Source organism: Diorhabda sublineata, chromosome 3 (assembly GCF_026230105.1).
Source record: "Diorhabda sublineata isolate icDioSubl1.1 chromosome 3, icDioSubl1.1, whole genome shotgun sequence".
Classification (NCBI taxonomy): domain Eukaryota; kingdom Metazoa; phylum Arthropoda; class Insecta; order Coleoptera; family Chrysomelidae; genus Diorhabda; species Diorhabda sublineata.
The window spans coordinates 36,413,607-36,440,451 of record NC_079476.1 but is presented as its reverse complement, the minus strand read 5'-3'; the positions used below and the strand labels follow the sequence as shown (position 1 = coordinate 36,440,451).

Sequence of the window (26,845 nt, the reverse complement as noted above, 5' to 3'; positions counted from 1 at the left end):
GAAGAATGGACTATTGATTTGTAACATTTTTTTTTATTACAAAATATTTGTTGAACATTTCTCTCTTTTAATAAAAGAAAAATAATCTATTTCACTGTTACTAACTAACATACTTGAAATATTGTTGTAAGGTAAAACTTATAAGTGCAAAAATTAAATTTTCGTCCACTATGAGCTTACAGTTAATTACTAAAAAGGTAAGATAATTTAAAATTAGTTTAAAAGAAAGAATTGAGTGCAAAATTTTAATGATTAACCGTTTTCCTACTTTTTTATGAAATTTAATAAACTCTGATTTTGTTACTTTATACTTAACCTTAACCTACAAACAGACAATGTAAATAAAACGTATTCAACATATCACTGTACTAATTTAATGTGAATATTAAATCTCTGTGTAGAAGTTCGATTTTTATAAAAACAATTCAAACCATTGAAAAATATTTTGCATACAACATTTGTTTAAAAAACACAACAAGAAATTTTATAAGTTGTATAAATTACTACGAATATACAGATAAAACAATGTGGAACAATTTTAACCAAGAACTAAATATTCCTAGTGAGAAAATTTTGTCATCAATCAATCAACAGCTTTTAATTGACAAAACGATGAATATTTGCAATAAATATACTAAAGTAGCATTTAATTATAATTTTTTTATGTTTGAAATCTTATATCGTATCAAATAAAAAAACCCTGTACCTACTTGCCATTATATCTACCCCACTCTTCTAATACTGTGTACGCGGTCAAGGATAATCCAATGATTTTTAGTGAACTTTACACAGAATAACAAAATTCTTTTTCTTCAAATTAGACCACAAATATTAGATAAAGTTCTGATAACTTACATATTGTTATCAATGAAAATTAAATGTAAACATGGACAAGCTATTAAAAGGAATCATGAAATATAGATGTACCGTGAAGGAACAAATGGTTAAACAATTTTTAGATGTTAGGGATAATCCAACTGTAAGTATCTTCACTAAGTCTAATATAAATAGATGTAATGAATAATATAATCGATAATTTTTAATATGGCATAATCGATGCCATGACCTAGATTCGGTTAGTAACTGTTTATATTTTTACTGACAAGTCACACTAGCGGGTGAATCTAGAACCGATTCCGAATCAGTTTGTAACCACTTTAGGATAATAACATTACTGTATTACATATATACAGTAATTTAGATACATGCTTGATTAGGAAATAATTCAGGATGTTGATTTAAGGCCAATTTGATCAATATTAAAGAAATCGATGTGACCCGCGCACATGGAACTATTACTAAGAATCCGAACCTTAAAACATAGACTAAGATCCGAACTAAACGACCCGCAAAACCAGCATTTTGGAAGTACGTATTCGATTGGTCCCTAAACTGATTCGGAAACAGACTCGCGAACAACTCTAAAGGTGCAATTTAATGTTTACGCTGACTTAGAGCGTCAAATGAGATCACGTACTATCATTTCGACTGGAACGCCATCTTAAATGAATGCAGCGTCAAAACTAAACATTGTTTAAGTTTCTGAAACGGGTATTCAACTCAAGAATGTAACACGTCCAACATTTTTTGTATTTTAACTAATCTGACATCTTTTAACGCGGAAATTACCTACCTACAATAATTTATTTTTATAACAAGGAAGTTTGACGATGAATTAATGATTCATCTACAATTATAATTATCCATATTGCTTAAAAAATATTCGGGATTCTATAAACTGATATAACTAGTTGATGAATGTTTCCATATAATAAAATAATCATCAGAAATTGAAGAAAGATAATCTGTTGTTGTTTATCTTTGTGATTTATTTCTTGTTTTTACGTTCTAGCCAAAAGCTGTATTTTTTACATGTATAGATAGTAGAATGATACCAACGAGATTCACACAAACAAATGTAGGCGATATGTTCATTGGTAAGTCTTAGTACTAATTTGGTAAAACTAGTACTGTTCGAGAAATGGGAAATCTTCTGGTCTGCTTTTCCTAATGATTAAAATTGTATAATAAAAAACATTCGTTACTCAGCGTCGTTCTAATAAAATTAGAATGTTATCATACCTTTTTCATTGTAAGTTTAGTTTTAATTTTGATACTGTTATTGAAATAAATATATAAGGATAATAATTGAAGTTATAGTCTATTTTTATGCATGACAGAGTAATAAAACGTACTTACTAATCCTAACCTAACCTAACCAAAACTATAATACATGTACCTGAGCTAATACAAGTTTTAGGACTTCTATAACCTTAAGCTATACAGAACAATAGAAAAAGGTTTTGACCTGATGAAATTGCGAATGCTTCATCATTTTATTACTCTCTTATACATAAAAATTGACTATAGTGTGAATAACTGAATGTAATTAGTGGTAAATATACATAAAGTGAACCAGGACTCGTTTTAAAATGAAATCGTTACAATACAGTTGATTGGAATAGCGACTACTTCGAAAAAAATCATGCTTAGTATTGATGTCATCAAGTGTTGTTTGGTTGGACGAAAGTGAAGGGTGATGAAACTCTTTTTCTTTGATTGTTCAAAAAATGATAAAGAAAAAAAGGTACAAGCCATGAAAATAAATTACTGGGAACTACAAAAATGATTAGCGTAAAAATAGTTTTGCCTGAAGATTGAGCATCAGTCAGATCTAGAGATGGCGGAAGTTGCTTGAAAAAAAACCACTGCATTAGAAAGTACACAGTCTATACAGCATATGTTTTAAGTTTAAAGACGCCACGTTATTTAGTATTTGTTTGACATCCATCAATAGTGAACGTTTTCAATGAATTTGGAAACATTGAAAAAATGGTCGTCATTATGTGATACAATGCTTTTATTTGAAAGCCATTAGCCCAACCAGTATAAAAGCTCTGAGTGAAACTGCTTCTTCGTTATCAAGATGTTTCCATCGAGTTTTTGGCAATGTTTCACAGAAACAAAGCCGAATTTTCGGACCGTTTCTTAACCATGGATAAAATCCAAAATCAATGAAAACAACGGTCTTAAAAGGGAGAACCGGCTTCAAAGAAGGTAGAAACCGTTCCATATGCAGGCAAGGTCATGGTGTCAGTTTTTTGGGATGCGCGTGGGATAATCTTCATTGACAATCGTGATAAAGGAAAAACTATCAACGGTGAGTATTATGCGAACTTATTTGAGCTAAAAAATTAAGCAAAAACGGCCGCTGTTTCATCAAGACAATGCACCAGCTCACATCCGTTATTGCAATGGCCAAAATTAATGGATTAAAGTTTGAATTGCTACCTCATGCACCCTATTCGCCAGATTTAGCCCCCTCGGATTATTTTCAGTTCCCAGACTTGAAAAAATGACTCGGTGGTCAAAAATTTTCCAACAATTAAAGAATGATTCTAATTATAAAAAGGGTATCGAACTTATTGAGCATCGCTGGAAAAAGTCTATTTGATGCAAATTCGGATATTCTGACCAATAAATGTACAGCAGTGACCCTGGAAAGTAAATACAGCGTTTCCTATGGAAAACTAATGACAATTTTCACGATTTAAAACGATACTTAATAAATTGTGATTAATATTTTAGATTTAAGGAAATAAGGTAACTATTATACCTGCGAATAAATACCAGCGTAGATAACTGAGAGTTCCTTATTGACTAAATTGGCCCTTTATTAAAAAGAACGAATTAGAAAGGATAAGGCCCTAAAATGGAAAATTTATCGAAGGATATTTATTTAAATTTAACTCCAACTCTAGAAGTGTACTTTTTTTAAATGAAAACTTAGTATTTGTATGAAATTTTAGTAAGGAATGCTGGAAACGTGATACCCCATTCTCAGCACTTTATGGATGAATTAACAACTAATGAACCAGCTGCATTGGAATTGGGTTGCGTGGTAAATGACATACGACATATAATTGTTTGCGGGCATAGCGATTGTAAAGCTATTAACTTATTATATCAATTACAAGATCAGGAATTCTCATCACAGGTAATCATTTGAATGAAAATAATTTTTAAACGTCGATACTCGCAGTAGATATCAAGTACGACCTCTGCATTCACTTTCAGTGCACGTTTCTCTTTATGGATCTATCATCAGGGCCGGATTAAGATTTATAAGGCCCGGGGCTAAAATAATGACGGGGCCCCCTTAAGGAATTCGAAAACCCGGAAAAATTCACAAAATAATATCAATACGTTAGATTTGTGGTATCAACACATCAAAAAATACAGAGTGATTTCCAAATGATGGGGCCCTTTTGGACCTGGGGCTATAGCCCCCCCCAAGCCACTAGCTTAATCCGGCCCTGTCTATCATAGAAAAATTTATCACAGTTATTAAAAACTAAGAGCTCTCTGTCGACGATACTTTTTTCTGTAGGGTTGTAATTTTATCATTCCAAATGAATATATTAGGGAAGACGTATGTTAACTTAGCGGACCAATCTTTTCAAAAATGACTTTTGATTAGCTTAATAATTACCGTTTTTTGTCGTGAAATTCCAAGAAGTTGCCGTAAAATAAAACCTATGGTCCGCTATCTTAATACATAAGTTAGCGAGCCACCCCCTGACAAACCGCTTTCCTACGTACGGCAATTATTTTTTTCTACGACCGCGCGTTTTAACCCACTTTCCCGCACGCATTTTAGTTTTGAAAGTGCGGGAAAGTAAAATTATGCAAATTTTGACCTTATTAGATAGTTTTTTACTTCTGAGATTATAACTATTGTTACTACAGGTACATGAATATTTACAAAATAGTCCATCAAATAAAATTTAAACCTTTTTGTGGCATTCTTAATTTTTTGAATAATACAGATATTTTTTATATAACCATGTAATTGTTACTAAAACGTCAAAGTTGTTCAAAACGTCTTGGAAGTGACCGAATAAGTGCAATCTTCTTCTAAATTAAACCACATTAAACCGAATCCGATACAATAATATTAATAGATTCATCCGACGAAGAACTTCCCGAAGCCATTTTTAAGGCTGCAAATGAAACTAATTCCGAGCTGTTACCTGCCAAATGACTTAAAACCGTTGCCGTCATCTTCATCTTTATGCGATTTGCAACCGATGCCATCCTCATCGACGTCATCTACCTTCCAGTTGAAACCAAATAACTCCACTGGACCGGCAATTCTTACTAGTCTACAGAATACAACAAATTGTGTAGTTTTTAGTTAAAGTTTTGTATATTATTATGTTTGTTGGAATAAAATAATTTTAGAAAAATGGGTTGGTATACTTTTTTGTATATACGGTCGTAGAAAAAATAATGTTCCTAACTCATGCGTAAAGTGTTTTTCCCTCACTTGACCGCTTGCCCGAACTCCGCTCTGCGTCGTTCGGGACAATTGCAGTCGCGTGTGGGAAGGTATCACTTTCCGCACTTGTTAGCAAAATAACTATTTAACATATCAATAATTGCCGCTCAATTTGACGTTCAAGACATCATCGTTGATTTATCCGGATTACATCGGGATCGAGCAAAGTCGGAAATTAGCAATTTTCCATATAAACTTAGCTCTAGATGAATATGAAAAATCGATATTTTTTGAACGATAAAACATTCAAGATAATCCAGTCAAAAATAAGTCATAACTTAGCCAAAACTCGCATAGAGCTGAAAATTGACAGAGACGTTAAATACATCATTATAAATGAAATGTCAAAAGTCTCCTTCGATCCTACTTCTGCAAAAAATTTTATTCAAGGTCAAAAATACAAAATTAAGGTTTTTTTTTTCATCTTTCTCGAAAGCAGTAGGTATTATCGTGAAAGTAGGTTTAACAAAAGTTGTAGATCATACAATTCTCTACAAAAATGGTTCGTTCACTTTTTCTCTTACGACTCACCATTCGTGAGATATCGCGGTTTTAATCATTAGAAAATTCATATTTTACATAATATGCACTAAAATGCACCGTCACCGGACGTATACAATTTACAGCTGCTGGATTTCAATAAAACAAGCTGATAATGTTGCTGCTGTCCTTATAATTGAAATAGCAATAAATAATGGAAAAGTTTAAATATAACTGTCGTTATTGGCGAAGATGTTGATTTGTTAATATTACTGACTACACGGACTCCAAATGATAAAATTATTTACTTTTTAAAACCTGGGAAAGCTCAAGTACAGGGTGCGGCAGCATAACTTCCTTTTTTAAAAAGTTCGCCATTTAGTCGGTAGATGTCGTAACGGAGTGCTAGTGGTCTCGTTCGAGAGGGGGGACTATAAAGTTTTGTCCCGGCACAGTTCAGTCGCCATCATGCGTTGGAACAGTGAGGAGCGTGCGTTTTCCGTTGAGGTTTACTTTTCGAGCGGATGTTCTGTGATCGCAACCCAGCGCGCCTTTCGGAATCGCTTTAATTTAGCCCCCTTGGCCCCTGTCCCGGACCGGAAATCAATTGTTACGTGGGTCACTACGTTCAGACAAACTGCAAGTGTGACAAGACGAAGAACTGGAGTCCCTCGGCCCATTAGATCACCGGAGAACATTGAGTTAGTTAGAACTTCAGTGTTGCGATCACCACGGCGTTCTGCGCGCAAACATGCGTCTGTCCTTGGACTTTCCGATCGTTCTGTGAGGAGAATACTTCATGATGATCTTCATTTTCATCCATACAAGATGGCAATTGTGCAGGAACTTTCTGAACGTGACTTCAATTCTCGGAGGAACGCGTGTGAGGTTTTTCTGGAAGTCGTTCCTGAGGACGCTATTGTTTTTTTTTAGTGATGAAGCCCATTTTCATTTGTGTGGATCCGTAAACAAACAAAACATGCGCTACTGGGCTGATACCAATCCTCGACAATTGCATCAACGGCCTTTGCATTCACCTAAAGTCACAGTGTGGTGTGCAATTTACTCACGTGGAATTATTGGTCCCTGGTTCTTTGAGGAAAATGAAGTCACAGTGACAGTGAATTCGCACCGGTATGTAAACATGTTACAGGAATTTTTTTTCCCACGGCTAGATGAGTTGGACTTAGGGGACACTTGGTTCCAACAAGACGGAGCAACGGCACACACTTCAAGAACATCGATGGCTGTTTTGAGGGAACACTTCCCAGAGCGCCTTATCTCAATTAGGGGCGATTTGGAGTGGCCAGCCCGCTCTCCCGATTTGACCCCTTGTGATTATTTCCTATGGGGTTTTTTGAAATCCCGTGTGTATGTGAACCGTCCAAGGACCCTACAAGATTTGAAGACGAACATCCAGGAAGAAATTGCCAACATAACGCCTGCTATGCTGGCAAGAGTCATGACAAACGCCAGAAATCGGTTTACTCAGTATATGGAGAATGGGGGACGTCACCTAACTGATTTGATCTTCAAAACTCAGTAAAACAAAACTTTATGTATGTGCCTGTATTATAAAAAACGAATAAAAATTTTCTGATTCATACAATAAGTTTTATTAACTTTTGAAAAAAGGAAGTTATGCTGCCGCACCCTGTACAATCAACAATATATTTATCACAAAGTCTGACTGTAAATCCGAAATGTCAAGCTCATATTTTATTTTTACATGCAATAACTAGTTGCGATACGAAATCGGCAATTTTTAAACATCAGTATTCAAATTGTTTGAGAATCTTAATGATTTAATTGATTGCGCAGATATATTTACAAAGATTGACTCTTCTCCACACGACATCGTTACAAATGGAATTCGTTTTCTTCTTGCAATATATGGTGCTCCAAAAAAATTGATTCCATAGACAAATATGGATATTTGAAGTTTGTACAATCTGTATGGAACAATAAAACAGTGCAGTTGTCTTGTCTGCCTCCAACATCTGCTTCTGCCTTTCACACTTGTATCGTGTGTATTATCAAGTTCAAGTGTGGCTAGTCAATGAGCTGGACCCAGAAGAATGGGGCTGGAAATTAACAGATAATTATTTGGAGCTTGCTCCAGAAAAACTACTCAATACTATTTTTTGTAAACGCAAAACGGATTGTAGTAAAAATTGTGGCTGTCAAAAAGTGGGATGGACACTTGCTCCATTATTGAAACAAATACAACAGATGAAAATATTTGTGATATTAATGAAGAGACTATTGATGCATCCCTTTTCTCAGAACAGCGAACAGAAATTCTGCAAGAAGAAGAGAATGAAGACGAAGAAATAATTGTCGAAGTAGAATTATATACAATCATCTTATATAATGACATGTAGAAAAAAAACAACCTATTCCACTTTAATCATTAGCAATATTACTATTCTTTCAATCAATAGGATACGATATTATCAAACTTTTTTTTTACAATATATCGTGGAGTATACCTTCTGGGGAAACCAAGTTAAAAAAAAATGCGCCAAGTACATTACCTCATAGGTAGTGCGGAAATTATGTAAAATATGAATTTTCTAATGATTAAAACCGCGATATCTCACGAATGGTGAGTCGTAAGAGAAAAAGTGACTGAACCAATTTTGTAGAGAATTGTATGATCTACAACTTTTGTCTGACCTACTTTCACGATAATACTCACTGTTTTCGAGAAAAATGGAAAAAACTTTGTACTTTTGACCTTGAATAAAATTTTTTGCAGAAGTAGGATCGAAGGGGACTTTTGACATTTCATTTATAATGATGTATTTAACGTCTCTATAAATTTTCAGCTCTCTTCGAATTTTGGCTAAGTCAAATGTCTATTTTGACTGGACTAAGACAAAAGTTTTTCTAACCAAATTAAGCGATAAATTAAACTTTGTGACTGACCTTTCTATTCTTTTACAATAAGACGAATATCATAGAGGTAGAAGACAGTACGACCAGATTATTATATCGTGAAATTTTTTTAAAAAACCAAAAAAGGTATTCTTTATATTTTACCATAATAATTTGTTTAATAACGTTTATAAAAGTAAACTTAATTGTTTTTAGACATCATACGAGGAGCTCAGGGTAAGAACCTTTGTGTGTTTTTGTGATGTTTGTTTTTAGACTTTTTATGCTTTGAAATATTAATTTTTATGGTGCAACCCGAAAAATATCTGGTCATTCTGATCAGGTCGATTTTCATAAATTTTGAAAGCAATTGCTAATTAAACAGAAATTTTTTCCTTCTTAGACCGTTCTATATGATTTTAATGTTGATTTATCTAAATTATAGGTCACTTTTGATAGACAATCAGTTCAAAATAACATTTGACATTTCAACCTATTTCGGTCTCAAAATTTAGTTACTTTTCGTTTTATAACCAACCAAATATCAGTAAAGAGGAATTTGAGAAGGTACTAAATTTTATTTCTATAGACTTCTGTCTATAGAGTTACTACTCAGCTGACCCATATTTTTATATAAATCACACAAAACGAATAAGAAATATGAAAAATTATTTTTTAAAATGTATTTTCTTAAGGCTGTTTGCCATGGAATAAGACGCAATAATCTTTATCTCGTTTTGGTGTCAGTTTTATCGCAAGTAAACTGTAATTCTAGTGAGAAATCTAGTTACTTTTAGTTTCACAACAAATTAAATATCACTAAAATCAACTGATGGATTGTCATTGTCATTGTACTCTATGTCAAACCGCCTTTAGAGTTAAACTTGCTTTCAAAATGCGAAAAATCAGTTGAAGTACCCTGCAGGGAGGGAAAGAATTATAGATTTGGTAGGTAGTTTCTTAAAAACGCTTCGACCTAACTTCGCTACAGGGCTTTCAATTCGAATAATTAGATTACCCCATCCGTTTTAAAATTTATTTAATGTTAACACCACAGATATAATAAAACAAGAGACAAAATTTTATACATTTCTAGAGTGAGACATTATTGATTCTTCCACTTTCTATGCTAAAGCAACTGTACCTACAGTGTAGCCAAATTTACGAACAGTATAATTTTTTAGGGAAAAAATAAAATAAAATAGGAGCAATTTAGTATCATTCGCAATCAACTAATATAAAATTGTGTTTTAATTTATTTTTATACCAAATTGGTTAATATTAAAATTAAACTATTCATTATAAAATAATAATTTCATTTTATGAATGATACGTATGATATTTCTATGCTAAGATGAAAAGAGACAAGGCAACATCGTTTACAATTTTACGCTAGGTGGCGGCTGGATACGCGATAATGAATGAATTTATTTCTTGCGCCGTTGCCTTCCACAAACTGTGCACCTATAATTATTTTTTTCTTTATTTGGCTATTTTAGTATATATGTGATTTTTCTCTCTCTTATCAAACAATTATGATTTGTGTTTGTGGAATTTATTTCCAGATTCAACTTTTTACATGTATGTGTGGTTATGTTAGGAAAACAAAAGTGTTTATTGCCAGTGGCAAGCCATTTTCTTTTTACTATTATTGAAATTGAAATGAAAGGACCTAGATAATAAAAAAAAAAAACAGTCTATTCATCATAAAAATGAATGATTATTAATATTTTTAGAAAATAAATGGGATCAAAATAGATATTAAATCACGTGACTGCAAACACCAATCAGAAAGTGTCACGTCACGTCTCGCAAAACGTTGTTGTTGACGTTTTCAAACAACAGAGTAGGTTACTCTATAATTGCTTTACGTTTTTAGCATGTTCATATTTTTGGACAAAGCACATTACTTTAATAAATGTTAACCACTTTTCCGGTTTGGGTAAACATATATAAATAATTTGTATGGCGTTTTAATGGTTGTGTTTTTACACTGAGGAACTGTACAATACTTGTGAAACGAAGGATTCATTTTTAGAAAACAGTTAACATTTGACACGGATATAAACAGTTTTTTTGCACGCCCTGACGTCATTCAAGACGCTATTTAACCATTAAGCGTTTTCGAGGGAAATCTAAAATATTTCTAAATACAAAATACGTAATATAAATGTTGGTTTTTCTTTAAAATATAGTTTTTTTGGGATAAAATAGATATTAAAGAATATAATTAAACAAGTTTTCAAATTTAGTTAACCAGCCTATTCTCGACATAAAATTATTCTTAGCTCTATCGAAATATTAAAAAAAAAGAATATTTTATAAAATGTTTTATTTATGGTAAAATTAGTCTGTAATCAATACACCACTGGCGGCATAAGAAGGTACGCATTTTGCAGCGTTGCCTGAAACTCTAAGCTGACAAGGATAGCTCTCTCATTTTTGCACTCGTTATTTGTACACAAACAATTTTGGAAACATTTTATCAATGAAGTATTTGATCTTTTGTCTTATTAAGTCTGTGGTTAACACAAATATTGTTTTGGATTAGATAAATAGAAGTAGAAGTAGCTGTAATTACACTAACAAAAATTTGATCTTCCAACTAATGTTTGAGTTTATTATTTATCAACTAATTTTAAAAATATTATACGTTGTGTGGTCCATGAGTTCTTAGCCCAACATAGAAGGGGCATAAATAAAAAATTGATAATTTCAAAATATTCTCCCTTTATTTCTACATATTTTTCAGAACGTTTAACCAAAGCTCCTATGCCACTATAAAAATATGATGCATTCTTTTACCCCTTAACTCGGCCCTCAGCTTTTCTAACAAAAAATAGTCGGACAGGGGCTATATAGTGGGTGTTCCACTAGGAAACCACATTCGTGTTCAGTAGCCTTGGAAAGCAAGCAATGTGAACCGGAGCATTGTCATGAAGCAAGCGCACACTTCGGCTGATTTGCAGCGCCTTTTTTGATAATTTATGACGCAACTTCGTCAGTTCAACCAAAAGGATACCATCGCAACCCCAAAATATTGTAACCGTCCTTTTTTCCGATGCTACTCATTTTGAATTTCGGATCATAAAAAGACCATAGTTTACACTTGTTGTGGAAATTCTGATCTACGCTGCAATATTTTCCGGAGTATTCACCGTCATAGAACCTCCCGCAAATGGGTAATTTAATGATTCTCGTACCCAGCGAATCCACTTAAACTTATTTTTAACTGTTGAAAACAACTTCACTGAGTGGTCCTTTGAATTCTATTGTAATGAAATTTATCAAAGCAACAAGTTGAAACATCGTGTAAAGACTTGTCACTGACGGGTGATTGACAAATACGTAAAGAATGATTATGAAATATTTTTTGAAAATTTTTACTTACCTGTTAGTAAAATAAAGACAGTCATGAAGAATGTTTTCCTTCACTATTGAGAATAAACTTTAATTCAACTACTTTATACATTACCCAGTAATAATAATAACTTAATTTTAACGTTTAAATTATCTTGCAGGCACTAGTATGTACATATTTGAACACAAATCACAACAAACTTTTAATTTTTATTGTAAACACTAATATAACTTCAAAAAATCATATTGTCTACTTCTTCAGTCTTCTTAAATTTGGCCTTTTGCCTTTCGGCACCCAGCCCATTCATATTCGAGTATTCTCTCTATCGTTCGAGACATATAACATAAGAAAAAGAAGCATTTCAATACATGTATTGTTATTTTTTAGTACATGTGTGAAATAAGCTACTTTCCTAGGTAAAAATAGTGTGATATTTATGCGAACGCAAAATCTTGTTTAAACAGCTTGACTTTTGTTTTCAATATGTCTATTTATTATAATCATTACCTGATCTACCTTGAATCAAAATTGATAGTAAAATATGCAATAAACACTATCAGGAAAGGGTGAAATATTAATAATTCTTCAAATTGGAGGCAAAAACATATTTGAATTCCAACTAAAATAATTTTATAGTTAGGAAATAAATAACATAGAAAATCTGGATATTGCAAGCTATTTTGTATGAAACTTTGAATACTTTATTTAAATTCAATAATTTACAAAAAATATATATTTATTTATCCATATAATAACTACTATAATATGATTCTGCGATTTAGAATAAATTCAGTTTTTTTTCGAAAGCTTTCGATTAGTATTTTATATACAATAATAATGTATACAGGATGTTAGTTAATGAGATAAGACGCCAACGTTAAATGGCAACTCTTTCATTTTGATGGCTACTACTGCTCAAAAATCGCAATTGGAAATACTAATCCGATATAATTGTGAAATTTATTCCAAATTACAGACCCTCCGAGTATATTTCATCCCTGTATAACAGCTATATTCTATTTTTAATACAAATCACTTGTTTATTTTCAATCTAAATTCAATCAATAGGTATAACAACCCCATCATGGTATAAGGCTATATAGCCTGTCTTTATCTACAGTAAATTAGTTGATAACAGCCGGGTAATCTCAGCGCCCAGTAAAATCTGGTGTGAAAAACCCCAGCGTTTGAAGAATGCAGAAAAAATATTCAAATTGACCGCCAAACGACGCTAGCGCCTCAGTACTTTCAAACTAAGTATTCCTCTACACGTGGTTGTTGAAAGCATAGCTCCAGCATAGACACAGTACGAATAGGACCGTTTCAAAGTTGCTTGGGGTTTCTCACACTCCATTTGTCTAAGAAGAGCAGAGACGTCTCCAAAGACAGTGGCAAGATGAAGAAAATGACGAAAACTTTATTGATGAGGATGATTCCGATGAAGTCGACGAAACCCTGACTTAGAACAGGATGCCAAAGAAGAAAACCCAGAAATGCTGGAAGTCGACGGCCAACAAAATCTCGCAGACCCGGTTGAAATCCATCAATTTTATGGAAATAATGGAATGACATGATGTAAGGAATATAACGCAAGAAACAGGTCCGAAAATATTATTACCCACCTGCCTGCTGTAATAATAATAAAAAATTAGGTATGGAATTAATCAAAGACCACCAGACTCAAAGGCTGTCTAACCCCAAGCTTGCCCTCAATTTACGTGGCAATATCAGAAAAATTTTGGGTGAACAAAGATTTCAATATTACCTACTAAGTAAGCCCAGAAAAGCACTAAACTTTTTCCAAAATTGATATCAGAAAGGCATCGCTGACCGAAACAATTTGGGGTTTGCTACACACCCCACGTGTCACAACTCGTAACTATTTTTGACCTGTATAATGCCGGGTTTAAAAAGTAACTTGTTTTCGGACGTAATTGGTCTTACATTAGCAGGAGTTAAAACTTTTCTTAGGAAATTTCCTCCGCTTTTCGAACAGTTTTTGAGATATACGCGAAACTTTTGTAATTTTTGTGAGCGCGTTCTCAATTTTTTCAAAAACTTTCTACATGTGATTACGAATCGAATGTGACTTCAACCATATTTTTGAGAGCCGGCGAATAATTTTTGATCTAAAAAGCACTTGTTGACTAGACTACTAGCTTGGTTGAGAAAACGCCTCTCAAGCAGTGTAATGTTTGTGTAGTAAATATGGATATCACAAACGGTTCCATAAATAATTCTATTTACGTTTTTATTAGGTTTGAGTTTGAAAAAATAATCGAGCGCTATTATAACCGTAATATAAAAGTTTAAATTCCCGTTCGTGTGCATTCAGTTTTTTTTCGGTCAACAGTAACGTCTGCCTCAATTTATTATCAGAATTATTCGCATCGGAAATTTGTTCTTTTATTTTAATTTTATCGTTGTTAATTTTCTTTTGAACGGATTGAAACCAATGTAAACCATTAACTTGCTCTTCTTGATTCAATATTTCTATAATGTAAGCCAGTCCCAAAGCGAAACCGTCATCGGTGAAAGCGTATTCAGTTTTGTTGCGTTTGTTCAATCTATCCTTGCAGTTCAAAGAATACTCTATATAATTGATCGTTAAAGGAGGTACGATAATGAAAAAATATTTCAAATGCAAATTACTTTTGTTTCTTAGTACCGGTACAAAAACTTTCACCAATAACTGAAAGTATTCAGTGATATCTTCTATATTATCCAAATATGTATTTAGAATTTCGATTACTTTCCCCGCAGCTTTTCTCGTTAAATCCGGTAATTCTGCATTTTCGATAACTTCAGCTAGATTTTTCTTTTTTAAATCCGGTATGAAACATGTACCGTCCGCGAGACATCTTCTACATCCCGATCTCATTAATCGAACGTATCCCATTGCGTTACCAATTTGAGTGATGACTTTTCGAAATAAATCCAAATAACTTTCGCCTTGTTGATTTAACCCCAATTTTCGAATACCCACGTTGAATTTTTCTGCTCTTTCGTACGGGTACATTTGATCTAGTTCTATTCTATATTCGGAAAAAAATCTCGAATCTTTTATCAATCTGGATTTGATGAGTTCGTCGTATATAAATTGCGAGAATATATAAAATTTATTTCTCAAAAATTGGTAAGTGAAATTTACGGTTGTGTTCATTATACCAATACCGTGTGTTCTTATGGAGTTAGCTACTTGGGATATATTTATGGAATTTAAATGTTTATTTTCGCTGTTTCTTTCTATGAAAACTTGAGAGTTTAGGTTGTAGAGATATTTGCTGGCAAATATATTGATATTCCTCATTATTTCTAATACATCTAGTCCTTGTTCTAAAGTTTGTATAGGAAGGTTATCGTCTATAGTTTCTAAACCATATTGTAGATAAGCTAATCGTCTCATTTCCCCATAAGTTTTCCAATTATGTAACACAACCGAAGTTAAATTATAAAACATCGTACTCAAATGATGCTCGGCATCAATTTTTATATTTTTATATACATTATGTACAGGTATCGGTAGGTATTTGTTGAAATTTATTGAAAAATAATTTTCAAACGGTTCTATTGGCGGTAACTGTAAATGTAGATGGGTCTGCAGTCTGATTTGTCTCTCTATTATTTGTTCTATAGGTTCGTAAAACTTATCTTCAACAATTTTATCGGTTAATTCGTTTGAAAAATCATTTAAAGCATAAAGTATTAAAGAATGTCGCGATAAATCGAGTTTGGATTGTACAATTTTCGTAAAATAAATGGGAAGCATATAACTGCTATGCCATCTTATGAAAGAACAACAACTCAATTCCCTTAGTGTTTTAGAAAAGTTTATTATCATCTCTAGTTGCTGTAGCAGTTGTTTGAGTTTCGAGAAATCATTGCTGTACAAACCGCTAGCGGAAAGAGCTAAATTAGCTATTAATAGCCTTCGGGAAGTTGGAGGTGCTTTCAAAACTTGTTCGCAAAGGTTTAAAGATGACAAAACATCCAATTGCCATTCGTTGTATGATTTTTCTTGGGTGAACCCTTTTCTGATTGCCGTTACCAAAGCTAAAGTTTTATATGATAAATGTTGGGTGGTTAACAAGATTATGTGTGTTAATGTAATTGTATATTTTTTACAGATCAATGGGATGCATTTTAATAATTCAATTAGCTTACAAACTGATAGTAAAACGGATTTTTGTAATGGTAAATTTTTATCGGCATGTAAATTTAATATCCACTGTACAGAAAAATTTATTTTCTTCAACAATTTAATCCCGTTATTTAAACTATTTACTATGCTATTAAAATCCCCAGATTTGATGTTATTTGTATCAAGTTTTGATATTTTTTCAAGTTCCATTAAAAAATAACAAACGTTTAAACAAATTATACTAGATTCTTTCGGAAAATTGGAAGTTTTAACACTGATTAGATTTAATCGATTATTTTCAATAGCCCTTTCATCAATATACTTTTGTAAAATACTGAAATGTTTAAGTAAAAATTTTTCGGGATACCAAATAATATTACCGATTAAAGTACATGCAGAATGTTTCTTGTTTATATCTAAAACTCGTTTCAATATTTTCCTGTCATTATTTTCAAAGATACTGAAGTAAAAAATAACAAACACATTCATCTTTAACCAAATATTTGGTTCAACATCTTCATTTTTTTCCAAATCTGTCAACAGGTATGTAATAAACAGATGCACTTCCTGATTTAGTGTACAGTTTTTCATTTGATAATAAAAATTTTTATCTTCAAAACATTTTTCTATAACAATTTTTAAAATGTGACCCGTTAACAGATTATTTTCTAATATTTGCAACATTTTATCCAAATATCTCATTTTATTCTTATCAACATTCAACTTATTGGAATGTGAGATGTTTCTTATCGATTTTTTATACCAAAACCAATGATCCCTTAATATTTGATTATCTAAAATATGATCAAATTTCAATAGACATATCAATAAATCACCAAGCTTGTGTAACACTTCAGGAAAAGCTGGAAAATGACTTGAAGAGAAAGTATGTTTAACCAACAAACAACTTATTTGTCTTAAACAAAGGATAAATATTGTTTGCACCCTTTTAACAAAAAGATTGATTTTATGTAATGGTTCCAAAATCTTACTTATTGAAGCTTGTCTTGACACTTTATCGAATGTATCTTCATACAATACGAAAGGGGCATACAGTTCATCAACTTCTGATATAAGTGTACTCATCTCATCACACAAGCCTCCTAAAGTAGCTAGAATTCTACTCAATATTTTATTATCCGAATAAATTAGGTGAGCCACTGTTTCTCTAGTGGGCGAAGCATCTTCAATGGTAATTACTTGCATAGCTATGCTATATTTGTTACAAAATTCATCTTTTTGTTTTGAAATTCTTTCAGTATACGTTTCCAAAAATGATCCGTACTCATGCAATTGTGCTTCGCCTATTAACCTACTTGTTTCAGCATTGAACTGCCTTTCCACTAAATTTGAAGGTTCCCACATTTTTCATCAAAATCTACAATAAGACATTTTATTGAAACAAACGTGAATATGTTGATCAAGAATGTAAGACAAAATTTAATCTTATAATGTTTAACATAAATAAAATTACATTTTTATGACACAAGTTGAAAATACTTTGGACCTAAGTAATACATACAACAGGTGCTTAACCTACGAGACGACTGAAAGACAGGCGACAAGAAAAATTACCGCAGTGGTCGCTCAAGGAAAAATACTGAAACAGGATCTATACTATAGTCTATATCACGGCGAGACACAGACGCTACTATTGATGTCTCACTTGATTTTCCTGTATGGAGCGGAGATCCGGTCAAAGGCACAGGAGATAAAGAAATATTGGAAAACGTTGATCATGATTTAGAGACAAGGTGCGCTAAAGCTCCTAGCGGACTGACTTGATAATTTCTTAATAGCTACCACTAGTTTAAACAATTAATACTCATATAATCAAGAGATGACATATTTTCTTGAAATACTAAATTATGGCAACCTAAAGTGTCATTTGAAGATAAGTGGTTGGTAGTAATCATGAATTCATATTACTGACAATCAAATCGAGTTTTAAAGTAATTGGTTAGCTATTACATTAAAAACTTACAATTGTACTCTTAAATTGCCTTTTTCAAGATAAATATAACAATCTGTAGATTTGGTTTGCATTCATTTGGAAAAAGTATAAGCAACTATCATTTATATATGAATTTGTTAATCAATAGTGTTATATCTACTTTGTTTTAGGATAATAGAAGAATATCTCCCCTTAGAGCATGGTTATCAACTCATGCACTTTCAAGTTTAGAAAAATTTCAACAACTCGAAATAACTGATTATAGTAAACCATTAATATTCCAAGCGGAAACACCTTTGAGAAAATTTGTTGCTTATATAGACCCTGAAAACAAATTTACTAACGAAGATAAGCTCTCTCAGATAAATACTTTACAACAATTACAGAATATTGCAAGTTACGGTTTTTTGAAGAAACGTTTAGAAAAACATGAATTGCATATTCATGCTTTGTGGTTTGATATATATACAGGAGATATTTATTTATTTAGTAGAGGTGCCAAAAAATTTGTTTTGATAGATGAAGATAATGTGATGAAATTATTGCAGGAAATAGAAAAATATTATTCTTAAATGTCAATAAATCAAAATACAGTATAAAAACAAAGTTTTATCTTTATTTCTAACTATTACAATACCAAATATGAAAACATCAAAAATATGAGTGATTAATTCAGTTGAATAATGCACTACTTACTACTGTTTTATTAGTTTCATTTCAAATATACCAACTATTCACAATTTGATATTAATCTTTTTTGAGTATCATTTACCTAATCTATCTGTTTTTGTGAATATGGCAACGTTTTATAAAATAAGTAAATTTATCATAAAAACTGACACTCCCGAAAACTTTTTGTTTATAATTGTTCAATTCCACTTCTTCGTTTCATGACTTAGCCTTATTGTGATTATAGCCACAACTGTATATTATCAATTTACATTTCATACTAAATAGGGGGGATTTTATTAATTATTTTAACATTATCCAAAGAGTAGTCAACCATTCGTTAAAACAATGTTTCCATAAAACGACTAGCGAATGCTTCAAAAAATCTTAGTTCATGGAGCCAAGAAAATAAACTAGAAAGAAGAAGATTGTGGCACGGTTTATTTAATTAAAATTTATCTATGACTACAATCGAATTGAAGAATTAAGAAAAATAATGTGATATGTATGCTAATGTTTGAGTTGGATTGAATGAGTTTCAAGATAACACTTTTTCAAATCATGAAGTAACATAATATTAAAGTTATTAAAGTAGTATATAATGCCAAAAAGTCAGTTGTCTTTCAGACTTAGACAAAATGTACCCCAACAAACACGAAGGGAATCCCGAGAAAAAAATAAAAGAGTCCAAAAACATGTTAAGTAAGTTAACTTCTCTTCTAGATGTTTAACTTAATTTAAACATGTAGGTATATGTTTTCAGTAAAGTGGAAAATACTAGTGCGGGGTTAATATTCCCAGCTGGTGATACAGCTTTTAAGACCTTGCTTTCGGCACGTTTCTGTTCGGCAATATGGTCACACATATCAGACTGTGATGAAACTTATAATTATTGGGAACCTATGCATTATTTAAGTAAGAAATTTTTAAATTAATGAATATATATATATATATATATATATATATATATATATATATAAAATCTAAATGATTTGGGATATTTAATTCAGTTTTAAGTGATTGAATGCTAAAATAAATTACAAATTATGTATGAAAATAATTTTTTATCATCTTTTTAGTATTTGGAAAAGGACTACAAACTTGGGAATACAGTCCAAAGTATGGGTTACGATCTTATTTTTATTTAATGGTACATGCTGCACCTGCATGGATCTACCAAAGTTTATTGCAGCCTAATCCCGTGCTTATATTTTATTTTGTAAGATGTATTTTGGGATTGATATGTGCTACTTGTGAGGTTTATTTTTATAAGTAATTTTTTGCTATATGCAATATTATTGTTTACTAATCATTTAAATTATAGATCCGTATGCAGAGAGTTTGGCGTTCACATTGGTAGAATATGTTTAGCTTTTCAGTTATTTGCAGCTGGAATGTTTGTATCAAGTACAGCATTTCTACCTTCAAGTTTTGCTATGTACACAGTGGCTGCAGCTTGTGCATCATGGTGGCAGCAAAAATATGCTCTGGCTATATTTTTTACTGCACTTGGCTCACTTTTAGGTACAAATGAACTAAAATTATTTTAAATAAAATCAAGATATATAATTCAATGCATTATTGAAGAATATTTTTCCAATTTATACTTACACAGTTGCACAAGGAAACATTCACCACAGATTTTTGAGGCAAATTGAGGACTATTTTCTAACTTTAAAATATATGTATTAAAAATAATGATAAAAATCCCAATATCTGCAAACAAAAGCTTCAACCCCAGAGAATAAAATCACTAGAAATAATAATGATTAAAAGTATATGTGTAATAAAGCAAAATGTAATTACCTACAGAGTACTATATTAGTCTATGGTAATTGCCATTGCTGATACCATAGTGAGGTGCAATACTCTCTTTTCTTTCCTGGGAGAGGCTCCATGGAGAGAGGGGAAAACTGTAATTTAACACTCTTCCAAACCTTACATTTACAACTGGTGTGGCAATTCATATTGTGCCAAAATAGACATTCATTCCGGCTTCTCTCCCTACACACAGTATATTCTAAGTATTTTGCTAGAGACAGCACGTTTTGTTGGCCTTTTAGTTTCTGTCAGCTTCTTCCTACTTAGTATGAAAACTAATTGACTAAATTAAAATATTAAATATACACACGTTATTATATAATAAGTCTTAGTGGTCTTTCTTTTCTCATGTGTATAATCTTCAATAAAATTGTATCTGTGTTTGGGTTAGAAATAGTTTCTTTTCCTCATTTTCTTACTAATTTGTGTCATTTAACTTTGTAAACTATTTTTACAGTGTGTGCTACAAACCCTAAGAAAAATTCTGATCTTTGGTACTTTATATTAAACTAAGTTGTAATTCTAATAGAAGTACCATAAAATTTCTCATTCTTGGTATTTATAGATAATGTCACATCATTAAAATTATCTGCATATGCAGCTGTAACAAGTAATGTTATAAAATAATATATTTTCGTTTTATTGATATGAATTTTAAATATGTGCAGGTTGGCCTTTCGCAAGTCTATTGGGGGTTCCAATAGCATATGATATGTTAATACGAAGGAAATTATACGTAAACTTTTTAATTTGGTCAGGATTATGTGCTGCAATCATTTTAATCCCAATGATTATTTGTGATTCTATGCTATTTGGTAAATGGATCGTAGCTCCTTTGAACATTGTTAGATATAATGTATTTGGTGGAGCTGGGCCTAATCTATATGGAACCGAACCATTTTCATTTTATCTGTATAATGGATTTGTAAATTTCAACTTTATATGGGTAAGCCTATAAACATTTCTAAATACTTTTCCAGCTTTTGATATTAGTTTTTGATAAAACTACCTGTTAGGCACTAAGGTACTACCTTATCTATCCGTATCGTTTCGTTATGCTCTATTTACTGAATATGAAGATTGGGTTTCGTGTAAAAAAAGCTCCCTATGATATCTGTATGAATTTGAATAAAATATTTAGTACTACTTCCTTCAGCAGAGACATCTAAGGAATTATCTAAAGATGATGAATATTTTCACTCTATGTACAGAATGATCTCTATCTTTGTAACCATACGACACGGATGCTTTTCAAGCTCTAACACAATTTTAATATTTCCGACTTTATAGACATTATTTGCGAAAAAATCTTAAATATTCCTCACTCGGGTGATGCAGATCCTCGACTGATCTTGCATTAAAAATGTACTGCAAGTACTTTTTTACTTTAAATAGTTTACTTCCAGTACTTTCAAATTGTAGGTACTGAATACTTGTATTTCTAGTATTTTACACACCCAAAATGTACTGGATACTTCTACTTCTTTGAACTAAAAGTATTTGAAGTACTGTAAATAATTAATTTATTCACTCTAGGTAAATCGAACTACTGTAAAAATTTAGAATTTATCATATTTTTTGTTTGGAGTCCTAACCTAACTCTGTAGTATACCAAGTGTGCTTCCATTCATTTACTTTAAGTAATGTATGTACTGGAGGTAGTGTTAAAAGTACATGGAGGGCAATTATTTATCCTAAGTAACTAAAATACAAACAGTTACTTTGTATTGGGTACTGGAATTTTTAGTTAGAAGTAAAATTACTTGATTACTTAGTACTTTTAAAAAGTATTTGTTACTTATCATTCGAGGAAAAATCATTTATGAGGTTACTGGTTACTGGGAGTACTTTTTCTTATTACTTATAACAATTCTGAGCCTAATGTATTCATTTTAATTTTTAGATATTATCTTTACTGAGTCCATTAGCAATTATTTTACATTATTATTTTGTACCGGCAAAAAATAAGTGTACAGTATATCTTCCCTACTGGTTATCTCTGAGTCCAATGTATTTATGGTTGGCGGTATTTATGTTTCAAGATCATAAAGAAGAGAGATTCCTTTACCCGATTTATCCACTCATTTGTCTCGCCGCTGCTATTACAGTGGACATAATTCAAAAGTTATGGTTTAGGATTTTGAATTTGTTCCAGAAAATGCCTCATGGAACTCACTATTTAGATAAAACTATGTTTATTATGTTCGCCAGTATAATTTTAACATCGGTATTAGGTAAGTTCCGTTTCTTATTTATAATATTGACTTCTTAGTTTTGGGTATTTTTAGGCATGTCGAGAATATTTTCTCTTTACCGAAATTATCATGCTCCTTTGGATTCAATGATGGAATTGAATAGGTATCCGATGGAAATAAAAATATCTGAAAAAACTCAAATCAATGTTTGTTTTGGTAAAGAATGGCATAGATATCCTAGTTCATTCTTTTTGCCCAATTTAAATTGGAATATTAGGTAAATGTTTATTTGCATCAATTGATAGATATCAAATCGTCGTTGATTTTATTCACAAAAACTGTTTTTAAATTAAGAGAACTTGAAAACATATTTCAAATATACCGTTTTATATGGGTTATTCATCTGAAATGAAATATACAGGGTGCGACATCCAAAACATTTTTGAAGTGACTGTAAACAATTAGACGAAACGTAAGTGTAATTAATCTTGAGCTCTTCAACTGTACGAGGTAGTTCTTGGTACACTTTACGTTTCACTAATCCCCACAAGAATCACATGGTGTTAGATCGGGGGAACGGGGAGTCCAAGGAATCACTCTGTTTCGGGATATCACACGACTCATTAACAATACTCATGCTCATTTGTGCCTTGTGACTCCGTCTTGCTGAAATAAGGTTTGTATGTCGACGAAGCTGAGAAATGAAGAATGAATCTTCCTAAAGAAAGCTATTTTTTTGGGGGGTTTTGTATCCCACTTCCCTAGGTGTTAGTACTACTCCTTTAAGGTACTTTACCACCTTTTAGCGAAATGGGCAGGACAATAGCAGAGTAGATGCTTTGCTGTTTCCGTGGATTGCTCATCGTCTTAGATGGTATTTAAAGGGGTAGTGTCCACCAGTTTCATGTCGTTTCTGGTCATCACGAGAAGTTTTTCAGACTTTTTAGCTGATATGCTTATAAATCTTTTGGATTGACTTAAGCATGGAATGTTTCTCCAGTAAGACTCCATCTAATTCTATAGCCATTTGTTCAGTTGGTTATTGATGTGGCATCTCGTGAGGCTCTGGTCCAAGGTATAGAGTCGTTACCCCCTTTTTGGCAAGGCTGTCTGCTTCCTAATTTCCTGGTATACCCAGGTGGACTGGAAGTCACATTAGGGTCACTTTGTTTTTGATAGCTAATGCTTTAAGAGTTTGTTCTCCCACACTAGTTTGTAGGTGCACGCTCATGTCGTTTCCAGTCATCATGGGAAGTTCTTCAAAATTTTTAGCTGATATGATTTGAATATTTTGGATTGATTTAGGGCTGAATTGTTTCTCCAGTAAGCCTCAGTAGGGTTCTGGTTCAAGGTATAGAGTCGTTACTCCCTTTTTTGCAAGGATGTCGGCTTCTTCATTTCCTAGTATACCCTGGTGGTTTGGAGGTCACATTAGGGTCACTTTGTTTTTGATCGCTAGTACTTTTAGAGTTTGTTCACACTTCCACACTAGTTTGTAGGTACTCTCAATAGCTTTCAGGACCTTAAGACCGCTTGGCTAGGTGAGAGAATGTACAAGTGCTTTTTAATGAGGTTTCAATCAAAATATTCCTGAGCACATTTGTTTATTGCTACCAACTATACCTGAAAAATGTTGAGTGATGTTCCTAGAGGTATGGAGACTAAGTTGGAATTTCTGGAACCCTTGGTGACACCAATACTCACAATTACATTGTCTGACGCGCGTTTCGATAACCAAGTTATCGTGCTGGTGTAAACAGTGTGTTCAGTAAGAGTTATGGAGAGCTTGTATTTTAGTCCAGAAATGTCCAGTCCAGCTTCTTGCGCTAGCTTCGAACCGTCTATGTACTAGAAAGGTACTTTTCGAGATTGTAGACACATAATTGGTGGTGGTTCGAATAGGTTATCTTTGTCCAACATGCTATGCATTTGATCTTAAGATTTGTTTCGGCTTTCTAGCTTTTTTAGCTCTAGAATCCTATCAGCTTTCCTGGCTTTAGTTTTATTGCCTGCGTTAGTCTGTAGGCGTCGCTAAGTGCCTCTTTTTTCATTATGAGCCGAAGAGGAGACAGGTTCAGTAGCGCCTCTAAGGCTGTAGTAGAGCAGGTTAGATAGATTAGCCTTTGAAACTTGTTTCTCGACCACCAAACAAGCGCCGTATATGTCATCAGTTTGATAACTGCTTCTTATACAATTTTAGGCTTTAGTTCCCATGTCTTGCCAATAAGCTTGTGACAAGTCCATATAACCGCAGTAGCTTTTGGAATTACCTTGTCGAGGTTATTGTTTCAATTAAGTGTTGTTTTATTCAGGATCCTATTTTGGAACTGTTGATTTTAGTCTCAAATATATTTCAAAAGAAATTTTTATATATTTTGAAAACTAATTATGTATATTTAATAGGTTCATAAAATCAGAATTCCATGGAATGCTTCCAGCCCCATATTCCGAAGGTGAAAACGCTACCAGTATAATGCACGAATATTTCAACGATCAAAACAGAGAAGCACCTGAACTTTATTTTGATATAAACAAGTGTAATTTCTTATTAGATTCCGATTTCGATAGAGAAACCCTACTAGAACCAAATTATTCAAAACAAACTGATAAATGGAAAATAATTAAGAGTTACAATTTTTTAAATACGGAGAGATCACATAGACTTTTTAGATCTTTTTATGTGCCGTTTTTGACTGATAAATACGTCAAATTTGGAAATTTTAATCTTCTACAGTCGACGAGACTGAAAATAAAATAATACCATGTTGAATATATATCAATAAAAAAAATTGAAGAATAATTGTTTTTTTCCTCCCTATATATAGTCTGATATAAAAATGCATTTTCAATTCAGAATAGATACCAAACTATGGTAATAAATACCAGGAGGGATCATGAATTCGATAGATCAGGACTAATACTACTTAAAGACCCATCTTAATGCCATTTCGTCGTAAAACTTTTTTTCTATTGTGTATAAAAATAGAGTATTTTATTCATATAACTAGCGACCAGAGATATGGAGGGGACAATAAGCTTATCCAAATTCGATGGACACCGTGGAGCCTCCATTTTGACCTTCACATGAATTACAGCGTTATGGCGCAGGTGTATCAAAATAATCAGATATTCACAAAAAATGTCAAAATAAGTATTTCAACCTAAAAAGAGATTGTTGTCATAAATTATTGTTAAAATAAATAATACCAATATTAAATCTTTTTATTTTTAGGTTGGATTGGTGATTATATGTCAACTGGCAATGCTGTTGTGTTTGTTCTTACAGCTGATTCGGTACAATCGATATTGAAGATTAGTTTTGGTCACATATTACGCAGTTTGTAAGTGTCCAGTGTTGTAAGAGCCAAAGTTGGTCGCACTTCACTACACGATGAATTTCGTGAATGTGATGTGAAAAACATCGATGCTGTGTTCGTAAACTAAATTTAAAAGAACTCTATAAGATCGCGACAGGCGATGAACCGTGGATCTATGCATAAGAACCCCGATTGAAATAACAATTGACTGTATGGGTATTTCAAGACGAACTAAATCCACATAAGTCGTTCGCGAACGAAGCAAATCGTCACCTGTTTTTTCGAAATAACTGAACATGTATCCACCGTTCCATTAGAGCAACGTATAACGGTCAATTATGAATGATACACCAGCATTTGTTTACCAGAAGTAATTAGGGAAATCAATCATTATTCATCACGACAATGCGAGCTCTCACACATGAGTTCAAAAGAGAAGATTTGTGGTAGACCGAACTTAGCTAATTAAAGCGACCTTTTACCTCAGTAGATATGTGAACACTCATAAGTTGAGGATTTGGGGCACATAAAATCCTCACGCGATGCTAAAAGTATAAAAACAATCCCCAAAATCGAATGCCTTTGTAACATATTTTGAAGGAGAGTTGTTGGGTCTTTTTTGGTAAAACAACTTTAATTGTTACTTGATACTGTAACTCTAAGTTAAAAGAAGATGAAATAGAGGA

General features: G+C 32.4%; 3 protein-coding genes across 5 annotated transcripts; 2 read left to right on the top strand and 1 right to left on the bottom strand.

The window, feature by feature from the left end:
* The first annotated feature begins 109 nt into the window (after positions 1 to 109).
* LOC130441484 (beta carbonic anhydrase 1) lies at positions 110 to 18,763 on the top strand. 3 transcript variants are annotated; one of them, XM_056775191.1, is made up of 5 exons: positions 110 to 197; positions 822 to 979; positions 1,853 to 1,937; positions 3,810 to 3,997; positions 18,328 to 18,763. In XM_056775191.1, the coding sequence occupies exons 2-5, from the start codon at positions 887 to 889 to the stop codon at positions 18,727 to 18,729; spliced, it is 768 nt and encodes a 255-aa protein (XP_056631169.1). In that variant the 5' UTR covers positions 110 to 197; positions 822 to 886; the 3' UTR covers positions 18,730 to 18,763. The 3 variants fall into 3 exon arrangements, with proteins under 3 accessions (XP_056631169.1, XP_056631167.1, XP_056631166.1); XM_056775188.1 differs by lacking the exon at positions 110 to 197 and adding an exon at positions 8,918 to 8,938 and having other exon boundaries at positions 779 to 979; positions 18,328 to 18,754; XM_056775189.1 differs by lacking the exon at positions 110 to 197 and having other exon boundaries at positions 727 to 979.
* Positions 12,741 to 19,024, bottom strand: LOC130441482 (WASH complex subunit 4). The gene is made up of 2 exons (XM_056775186.1): positions 18,854 to 19,024; positions 12,741 to 17,581 (listed from the first exon to the last, which is right to left on the bottom strand). The coding sequence occupies exon 2, from the start codon at positions 17,566 to 17,568 to the stop codon at positions 14,317 to 14,319; it is 3,252 nt and encodes a 1,083-aa protein (XP_056631164.1). The 5' UTR covers positions 17,569 to 17,581; positions 18,854 to 19,024; the 3' UTR covers positions 12,741 to 14,316.
* Positions 19,025 to 19,140: 116 nt separating this feature from the next.
* Positions 19,141 to 25,649, top strand: LOC130442198 (alpha-1,2-mannosyltransferase ALG9). The gene is made up of 8 exons (XM_056776321.1): positions 19,141 to 19,528; positions 19,590 to 19,741; positions 19,906 to 20,098; positions 20,151 to 20,350; positions 21,316 to 21,593; positions 22,551 to 22,881; positions 22,936 to 23,119; positions 25,246 to 25,649. Exons 1-8 carry the CDS (start codon positions 19,428 to 19,430, stop codon positions 25,598 to 25,600), a joined length of 1,794 nt encoding a protein of 597 aa, XP_056632299.1. The 5' UTR covers positions 19,141 to 19,427; the 3' UTR covers positions 25,601 to 25,649.
* The last annotated feature ends 1,196 nt before the right edge of the window (positions 25,650 to 26,845 follow it).